Below are 10,630 nucleotides of genomic sequence, written 5' to 3' on the forward strand. Positions count from 1 at the left end.
CTGGTGGCCCTCCTTTGGACATTTTCAATCAATTGGCAGTCTCAGCATATCTCAGGAACCAGATAGGGTGAGAGTACTCCAGACGGAGAAACACCTCACTCCTGAAGATCGTAACGAGGGACAGCCCAAATAGATATCTGAACAACATTCTTATAAGACCTACTAGTTTTGTTGCTTGATTCACCTTCTTCTCACAATGACCCAAGAACTTCAGTTCCTTGTTGACATGCACACCTAGGTCCTTTTCACATTTAGTCTCAATTAATACAGTTTTGTCATCCTGTAGGGACATGTTTATATGCCTCCTTATTGTTGGTGTGATCTTGCACTTCATGACATTGAATTTTAGCAGCCATTTCTTTGGTCATTCTTGAAGTTGACAGTGACCTTTCTGTAGCTCTTCACAGCCTGTTTAGTTTTTAATTTCCCTGAATAACTTGGCATTGTCTGCAAACATTTGTATGGAAAAGTGTATAGCCTCAGGCATGTCATTTATGAAACAACAACAGGCCCAATACACTGCCCAGTGGTACCTCGCTTGTCAGAGGTACATATGACGATTTCGTGCCATTACTCACCACACACTGCTTGTGTTCGTGAAGAAAGTCTCCGATCCAAGCTTGGACATTTCCCTGAATCTCGTATCCCTCCAGTTTAATTCTCAGCCTTTCATGGGGTACGCTGTCAAAAGCCTTGGTAAAATCTAGGTATATATCGTCGATATTACCGCCTTGTTGTAGTATTTGAGTCCAAACATCCAGGACCTTGAGTAATTGTGTTAAGCAGGAAGGGGTAATACTATATATAGGCATCCCCTGCGATATGGAATCCCGGGTTAGGGAAATTCGCCCTTTTGGAATTTTGAAATTACTGTATGACCAAAAAATTCACGATACGGACAAAAAACTTCCCCTTATGAAATTTGGGGAAATTTAAAAATGTTTTCAAACACAATTGCAATATATAGTGCTGTATAACAAAAAAGTTCACCCAAATTATAACAATTCTTTCATGTGGATTCTTGGTGGTAGCTCTTAGATGGTTGGAAGGCAGCTCATTTCCCCAGCAGCCACCACAAAAATACTGCTCCTTAGTTTGAATTCTTTCCCCAGCTTGTGTTCAGGATTGTATTTACCTTTATGGAATTTGGGTAAATTTATTAAGATTTTCAAAACAAAAATATGGCGATACTGTATAGAAAAAAAAAAAAATCACCAAAATTATAAAATTGATTTCGTGTGGATTCTGTGGGTAGCTACAAGACAGTTGGGGGGCTGCTCATCTCCCCAGCTGCTAGCAGCCACCACAACAATAGTGCTGCTCAGTTTGAATTCTTTCCCTAGTTTGTGATCAGTTATGTGTCTGTGTTATTGTGTACTACCCTTATTCAAGATGAGTGAAAAAAGGCCATCAAGTTCAAGTGAATGCAGTGGTGATAAGAGATTCTATAAAGGAATTGTGTTGGACATTAAACATGATGTTTTAAGGGGGTAACTCCCAGTAACTCCGATCGCACCACCTCACCTCACCGCCTCCTGCATCACTCAACATCGTTTGAATCATTCTATGTGTTTAAAACTGTCTACTTTCATTCATATATGTGCTTGTGTATATTTGCTTGTCTGTCATAAGGATGATAGAATGACAAAACCTTTATAAAGAAACAAAAGTCTTACAAAGAAAGGTCCCTTGTACCTTAACTTATATAAATCAGTCCAGTGTAGTTCTTACCTCTTGCACTCTGTCTATTACAATACTATCAGACTCAATAGGCTCAGCTGGCTGTAGAGTCATGGCAATCGTGGCAGTGTACATCTGTTGTGGTTCTAACATGTTGCAGCAATGTTATTTACCACTAAGTAATCTTAAATAATCCAATCTCTTTCTACTCTGTATTTTCAGACAATGAATATCATCAAAATGTAAACAGATTTCAGTTTATATTCTTCAGGATCAACACAACACGTATGTAGAACAGTACCATCCTTCGTCTTAGGAGCGACAACTAGGTGCTGTCCGACTCCAGGTTTCAAGATATAGTATCAGTTGGCACAGGATATGGATTTCCTGTGTTGTAACAGATAATGTATGTTGGAACCCAAAGTTTACATTAAGACAGAAACAAGCTGATGTTTTAATACTAGTTTTGCATTACAATGAAAACAAAGCTATGTTACTGTATTATATAATATATTTTTTCTTTATATTCATTTGATTTTAAGATGCAGCTGTTACTGCATTAGTTACTTAGTAGATAAGTTCCATACAAAATGTCATACAAAGTTCTTAAACATCCGTTTTGAGTTTATATATTACACAGATATGAGAATTATACCTAGATATAATAACAAAAGTGCATTTTATATTTATAGTTGGTTTCTGTACCTTATCACCAGTGATGCACTTGTCAGCTAAATTCTTATTACAGTACATATTCAACTTTAAAAATGCAATTTGTAAAGAATAATCCTTAGCAAACTAATGACGTTAACACATCTCTACATTCACCCACATTTCAGTAAACTCATTACATCTATCTTTATATTTATCTCTTGATTAAAAGCAGTTCGAAACTCCTACTCCTGACTTTTAATTTTCACCCTTGATAATGAAAACAGTCTTTGTACTGTATATCTAAATATGTCTTAGTACCTTTGCTTCTAACTTTCATTTCTGAACTTTATAGCTGTACTATGTACTGTATGTATATTGTACCATCAGTAATGCAAGTTTTGTTGCTATATCCACTTCTTTCCTATAAAATATATACAGTCAACCCTCGCTTTACGCGGTCCCACTTTACGCGGTACCCTGCCGAACACAGAATGCTCACTTTCCGCGGTGCGTGTACCCCTTTACGCGGAGAGCGGCTGGCGGTCCTCTCGCGCCGCGCCATTTTTGGATTCAAACCTCCCGCCATCCGCCATGTTGTGTAAGCGGTGCGAGTAGGTTGCGCAGTGTATGCCTTTGTTGCATTATCGGTGACGTCATATGACGCAGCGTACTGTGATTGGGCAAAGCATCCTTACCTCCCTCCCTCCCTCCCTGCTAGCTGTGATTGGTTTAATGTAGTACTATGACGTGCCCCGCCACGGGAGCGTTCAAGCCCATTGACCTACCACGTCAGTTACACCCCTCCCGGCTACATCGTGTATATCGGTATCCATTGTTCCATAAGAATGGCTTCCACCGGACCACCACCACCACCACCACCACCACCACAAAGAAACCTTGCATTACCTGGACCCAGCCGCTCTAAGCCAAAGAAGATACGACGTTCCTTAAGCTACGAAATAAAATATAAGATCATACAAGAGTTGGAGAAAGGAACAAGACAGGTTGATCTCGCGCGCCAGCATGGTGTTAACGAATCAACTATCAGGACAATTAAGAAGGATGCAGCCAAGATAAAGGAGCACATGAACATCACAAGGTCTACAGGTGTTTCTATGATCAAGTATTTCCACAACCAGGTGCTTCTCAAGACGGAAAAATTACTTGTGAGCTACTTGGTGCGTCAGGCGCGACGGAACATGGCGGTGGACACGCGCTCAGTTAAGGAGTACGCACGTGAACTGTATGCTGCAGTGTCACGAAAGATGGCAATTACAGAGCCCAAACCTTTTAATGCTTCCTCTGGGTGGTTACAGAGGTTTAAGAAGAGTAACAAGATCACCAATATCAACATTGGTGGTGAAGAAGCTAGTGCTGACCGTGTTGCGGCTAGGGAATTTCCTCCGTTTTTACGTGAGATAATGGAGGAAGGACAGTACACCGATGACCAGGTGTTTAACATGGACGAATCTGGTCTTTTTTGGAAAAAGCTACCTTCCAAGACCTTCGTTGTGAAGAATGCCAGCAAGTGTTGGGGCCAGAAGTTGCAGAAGGAGCGCATCACCGTCCTGTTTACCACCAATGCCTCCGGTACCTGTAAGCTCAAGTTATCGGTGATCCACACAGCACGCAAGCCGCACGCCTACAAGAGCATGGACATGATCAAGCTAAATGTCCACTGGCTGACTGCATGTAAGGCGTGGATGTTCTCTACACTGTCCCTCTCCTGGTTTGATGACTGTTTCGTTCCCGATGTGAAGAAATTCTGTGAGCAACAGAATGTGCCATTCAAGATTTTGTTGCTGTTTGACAACGCACCAGGACACTCGCCCCTACTGTTAGATCGTCACCCCAACATAAAAGTGGTCTTCCTTCCTCCCAACACTACGTCTATAATACAGCCCATGGACCAAGAATTGATCTGTAATGTAAAAGCTGCATTCTCTGCTAAAAAATTCAACCTCCTGAATGACTACACCAACACCAAGGAAGAGTTGCGTAACCTGAGTGACACCAACACTGATAGCAAGAGCGAAGACGACGAGGATCAAAAGTTGGCAGAGCAAGAAGTACTTTTGAAACAATTCTGGAGAACATTCAACGTCAAGAAAGCTGTGGACTTCTTGGTGGAGGCATGGGATCAGCTGTCTGTAGTAACTGTTCGTCACACATGGAGACATGTGTTGCAAGGCATTCCGGGTGTTAGGCAGAGTAAATCTGTGACTGGTGAGGTTCAGACTGTTGCAGTAGCAGTGGACCTTGCCAGAGAAGCTGCACAGAGTGTTACAGCTGCAGGCTTCTCCGAGACCACCAATGACGACATCCTGGAGATGATAAGGGATCCTGATGTAACTACCGACGAGATGGTAGATGATGATGACGTCAGTGAAGAGGCAGGTGGTGCGTCATCCCAAGAAGAACGACGCTTATCCCATAGTAATGTAAGGGATGCCATCGAGTGTATTGAGAAAGTCAAGCTCCTCCTATTCGACGACCCTGACGCAAACAGGTATGAAATCTTCACTACCCAGCTGTTGCAGACTATGGAGCCCTACATCAAGGTTTATCATGACAACATAAACACCAGCCGTCAGCAAAGCATAACAGAGTTCTTCGCCCGCAACCCACCACAGCCAGCCCAAGCCAGTGATAGTGACAGAGGCAGAGACAGTGATGATAACTTTGAGGGATTTGTCAGGGAGGCACTAGTAAGTGTGGATGACACCAATGAAGACTCACCTGAGGGCCAGTAGCCTGCCCTCTGCCTCAGAACCAGCCTCCATTCCCCTACGCCAACCCATCTCTTCTACTAACGTAAGTGTTAACCCCAAACTTGTTTTTTTCTAACCTAACCTTCAGTTTATTATTCTCTTATTGATTGTACCCTTCTATATTATGTGTGTGAATACCATCATAAAGTTAAGATGTTATTTTTAGTAAAACGTACGTATTGTGTCGGGAAAAGGTGGAGTTTGGGGGTCGGCACAGTCTCTATTTCAATTAATCCCATATGTTATGTTGTTTACTTTACGCGTTTCTCACTTCACACGGGCCGCCGTGGGTTCAATTAACTGCGTAAAGAGAGGGTCCATTGTATAAATGTGATTACCCTTACTCCAAACTGAAGATTTGTAAAACATGAAGCACATTTGTATCAACCATTGTTACTGTTCTATTTGTGATTACTGTATACAGGTAATTTATGTTTGATGATAAAAGTATTGTAGTGTTAAACTTCCTGTACACTGGTATTAAACTTACTTCATTATTAACATTTTTATCATCATTTCAGTCATTTTCCATGCCTGTATGTGTTAGTTAAGATGATACTGTAATTTATATTCTGGACTATAGTTTTCATGACTGAAGGAAAATTTGCATAGGTAAAATGCCCTGATATAATGTATGTATATTGTTACATTTGCATGAAGTAATTTGGAAATAAAATTAAATAAAGGCTTACTCATTCGACTTACAAAAACTAGAAATTTTAGGTAATTATACAGTCATCAGAGTTTGTAAGCATATTTTTTTTCCAGGAGTGAGATTTAGTAGCACCAATTTCCAATTTCTCTTCATGAGCCAAATTTCTTTCTCTTTCTGTTTAAATATCTGGCAACATGTACAGCTACTCCCCGACTTACGACGGGATTAGGGACTGACATCCAGGTTGTAAGTCAAAATGGTCGTAAGTCGGAAATGCTTAAATAACACATAGAAAATCGAAAATGGGTGTCTCTTTTTCTTCTCAGTACCACAAAACACCTACTTTTACGCTTGCCAGCCATTTTAAAGTGAATTACAGATGAAAATTTTGTCTGTGTACTGACTTTGGGACACAAAAATACATAATTTGATCAAATTTTGGTACGACTGAGAAGGTCGTAAGTGCGGGTGGACGTAAGTCGAGTAGGTCGTAAGTCGGGGAGGAACTGTATATAGATCTAAAACTCTTTACGACCCAATATTTACTTTACTGTACAGTACTTTATCTTCTTTGCCAATGGTCAGCATTCTAGCCAGTCAAGCAGTAGGTCACATCTCTGTTATAATCTGTTGGTAAGTATTAGGCATGTACTGGCTCTAGAAAGTACCTGAACATGCACCAGTGTTGGTTAAGTCTGGTCATGAATGAGGTTACACTCAGTGCCATCACAAAACCCTGACAGATTATTACCAAGATTCAAAAAAGTTTGCTATGAAACTTACCTGCATCTGTGGCTTCTTAAACTTGAAGCAGTGACCTCCAGAGGCACAGGCAACCACTAGCTCCAGATATGAACACTAAACAGAGTATTGTCCACTGACGTGCTTTTATATATGTTAAATCACCCTTGCCCATCTATAGTATAAGCTAGGGCAACTGCAGATGTTCTAATCTCTCTTGGTACCTAAGGTGCTGGAATGCAGACACCAGTCTAGTAACCCTCTTTTGAACCTTTTCAATCATCTGACAGTCTCTAGCATATCTTGGGGATCACACACAATGACAGTACTCCAAATGGGGAAGCAATTAATTTTTAAGAATTTTACGAAGGGCAAACCATCTAAGTATGTGAACAACGTTCTTTTAAGTCCTACTAAGGTAGTTTTATTTGTTTAATTTACCTTCTCACAATGGTCTGAGAACCTCAACTCATTGTAACATATACACCCAGATCCTTTTCACTTGTGGTCTCAGTTATTGATGTTCCTCCATCACACTGGGACATGATACTTCTCCTTACTACTGTATTGATATGACCTAAGTGTATTATTCTACACTTAAAATTGTTGATTTTAATGATGAATTCTAGCTTAATTTTCTTTGGGAACTAAACTTTATGGTATTTATGCACTGAATTTATTTACAAGAGAACCACAAAAACTCAAACTCTAAGGAACACAAAACATTAAATATTCCAAAAGACAAACAATAAAGGTATAGCAGTTTCCTACCTTTGATATTTGCAATCCCTGAGCTGTGGCATTGTATCTTTCCACCCAGGCCTCCAATGTTTCATTGTCTACTAAATGACTCTGCAACCTATTGACAGTCTTCCTTAAGGTTGATACTTCCTGAAAACACAAACAATAATACTACAGTATGGTGTATTGCAACTATTCCAATGTTTCCTTAAGTTATTTAGAAAATCTGAAAAATGATGAACATGGTATATTTTTTCTGCCTAAATTGGATGAGGTATTTTGTAGAGTATACTGTATGAAAAGATGAGAAGGATTGGTGGAAAGAAGAGAAAAGGTTAAAAAAAAATGGGAAGATTATTTTACGATAATGATATCTAAACAGGATTTTTTTTATTATACTGTACTAAAATGAATACAATATAGTACTGATGAACATTGCCAAATAGAGGTATTTACAGTTTATAGTGTTGCTAAAACTGAGCAAACAAATCATCATTACCATCATCATTATCATAATTTTTCAGCCATTTCCCATACTTACATGAGTCAGGCAGGTAAAGATGACCAAATGTGAGAAAGAAAAAAGAAAAAAATTGAGATATAGATCAATAGATGGACACATCATCATTCCACAATATAAGAACAGAGATAGCACCTGGAATGCATAGAATATTGGCAAAGTTACAGTACTAAAAGTTGATGATGCAATCACAGATGGAAAGTGGTACTGTACTGTATATTCCAAACCACTTTTGTTTTTTGATATCTACCATGAGATGACATCACGAGGGTCACCACGTCAAAGTTCAACTTTGCACCCAAAATGGAGGAAGGGGCAGTGAAATGGATCAATCCATCATTTATAAACATACACTAGGATTGTATCAATACTGTACACTACAAGTGCTGCGCTCATTTTGCACCCCCAAAGAGAGAAATTCTTCGACTCTGATATACAGTATACTGTACTGTATTTAGGCAAGTCTACTGTAAGAGAGAAAGGAACAAACCATAAACTCCCCATGGCCAAATGCCCTGAGGTGCTGACTGAAGTAGCATCTAACTAGGTTTTCTCTTTACTAAAACTGCCATTTTTCATTTCTTAGGAGACCACATTGTCCTGAACGCCTTGAATGTGCTGACCAAGTTAAAATATCATCTCAATGTTATTGTAGGCAAGGCTGGAACCATATGAGAATGTTAATAAAAAGACATGGTTCTTGCTGATTAGCCTGTTTGATAGTTTCTTTATTGAAAGGTATAAAAAAGCTGATAAATGAAGAAAATGAAGCAAAATGCTAGAAAAAAGCTTATGGTAAAAATGTATACCTGTACTGTAACAATGCAATTGAAGGTACGTACATATAGTATATCAATCCTTTAAACTATATGACAACTTGTTTAAAAATTATTAATGCTAACTGGCCAAATATAATAACTGCTTTACAATTTGTGAGTGCAATGATGAAATCTTTAAACAAAAATACCTATTAAACACAAACCTCAAACTTCTTATAAGACTCCTCTTTCATCTCCTTTTCTTGCTGTTCCTCTTCATGTTTTTCTTCTTGTTCTTCCAGGCAATCTTCTAAATCTTCATCCATTTCCTCCTCCTCATCTTGAGTGCTATTGTCATCAAGTTCAGGATCCTCAACACTCTCTATGTAGAGGTCGTCTTGGCTGGTGTGAGAGTCTGGAGTGAGTTCTGCCTTACAGTCTAAGGTCACAAGGTCCTGGCACTGCTCATGACAAGTGTAGCTGCAGTCTGAAAAGTAGAAATTATTTTACTTTAGTCCGTTTGGTCAAACAGTCATAGTCAATTCACAGTCAATCACCCAACAGCCTCTAGTCTCATTATTGTTAATGAGTCACATTCAACCACACACTTACATAGACAACAGTGCACTAACCTCAGACAAAAACATGACAGAGTGATGACCAACCCCACAAACTATTTGTAACAGCCAACAGAGAGCACATGATTTTATATATCTTTTGATTTAATATGTTCAGTAGAGAGCAAATATTTTATACTATACATGTGTAAATGATTCTGTAATCTTTTGATTTTAATAACATAATAACACTGTGAAAGGTGGGGGAATTCCTTACCATTGATTTTAAACATTCAAAAGCTGCCATCGAAAATGAGCCAATTATAAATAAAATCCGAGCTGCTATTAACATAACAACACCACCAACACTACAGCTACTATCACCATGATAACTACCACCAACATGACAGCTGACACCAACAGGGCAGCTGCCACCAACACAACGGCTACCAACATGATAGCTGCCAGCCTGCCACTCCAAGCCCTAAACAGCGCCTTGATGAAGTTTTCTCCTTGTTGACAATGAATCTCCTTGTATTTCCTCTATACTGTGCAGTACAGTATTCAGAGAGTAATGTTAACCCATAATACACAGTCAAATACCACTTAGAGTTACTGTATACAGTATTTAACTTTCTAAATGTGTATGTACAGCTTTCTTGTTCATAATTACATCTTGCCTAAGTGCATAAACTGTAATACACAAATACTGTATATATTTTTTTTAGTCTAACAACAACAAAAAGTAAAAAAAATCAGCCTCTGTTATGTCCACTGGACACCGTTTTGTATTGACTTACTTTTACTTTTATCCTCTTCACCACTGATCGGCTCGTTAGCCGCTTGGGTGATCGGTCACGTCTTTGTTACTTTTCTTTTTCTTTTGTCCTCTTCACCAAATGTACAAATGTTGCCCCACAACATAGAACTGAGTGAGCCAAGTTGTGGCAAAAATTTAAAAGGGTATTCTAGGCGCCTGTACTCTGATCCATAATGATCTTTTGCCTGTGTTCATACTCACACCATCATTTGAAGCAAAGGTTCACTGTACTGTAATTATCTCTTTTTACTATTCGGTAAGTACAGTACAGTATACTGTATTATTAATGGCCGATCTGTCTTCACAAATAATATCAGTTTGATTCTGATACACAATCTACATTCCTATTTGAAAGGTTACGAAAGGTCAGGTAATGTTTTCTGAAGTTTTTATTTCATTTTAAACACACATTTTCCCTCTATTTCAAAGCTCTGCCCACTTTGAACAACTAAAATGACTGATAATGGGGGGGGGGGGGTGTCATATTAGCTGAAATATTCTCCCTATATAAGACTAGGTTAGGTTAGTTTTGATATCCAAATACAGGGATGATCAAAACGGTAATTTTCGATAACTGACCCGTCTCCGATTTTTTATAGAGAGCGAATTTAAAAATGCTGCAATTTCACTGTGTTTTATAGCAATATGTTAAAAAAAATTTATTTCTAAATTAAAGCAAGCCTAACCTTAGCTGATAAGAAAAACATAAGGCAGAAACATTGTTAGAAGACCT

General features: G+C 38.9%; 1 protein-coding gene across 1 annotated transcript in view; it reads right to left on the reverse strand.

Moving 5' to 3' along the window:
- Positions 1-9,010, reverse strand: part of LOC121872602 (ras association domain-containing protein 1 homolog) — a 29,137-nt gene extending 20,127 nt beyond the window's left edge. Inside the window, exons 1-2 of the mRNA XM_042375459.1 lie at positions 8,745-9,010; positions 7,273-7,392 (exon numbers count right to left, since the gene is read on the reverse strand). Coding sequence (XP_042231393.1) covers positions 7,273-7,392; positions 8,745-8,846 — 222 coding nt within the window. The 5' untranslated portion in view covers positions 8,847-9,010. The remainder of the gene's footprint in view (positions 1-7,272; positions 7,393-8,744) is intronic.
- Between the last annotated feature and the right edge of the window lie 1,620 nt (positions 9,011-10,630).

The sequence above is a fragment of the Homarus americanus genome, unplaced genomic scaffold (assembly GCF_018991925.1).
Source record: "Homarus americanus isolate GMGI-L3 unplaced genomic scaffold, GMGI_Hamer_2.0 scaffold39155, whole genome shotgun sequence".
Taxonomy (NCBI): Eukaryota; Metazoa; Arthropoda; class Malacostraca; order Decapoda; family Nephropidae; genus Homarus; species Homarus americanus.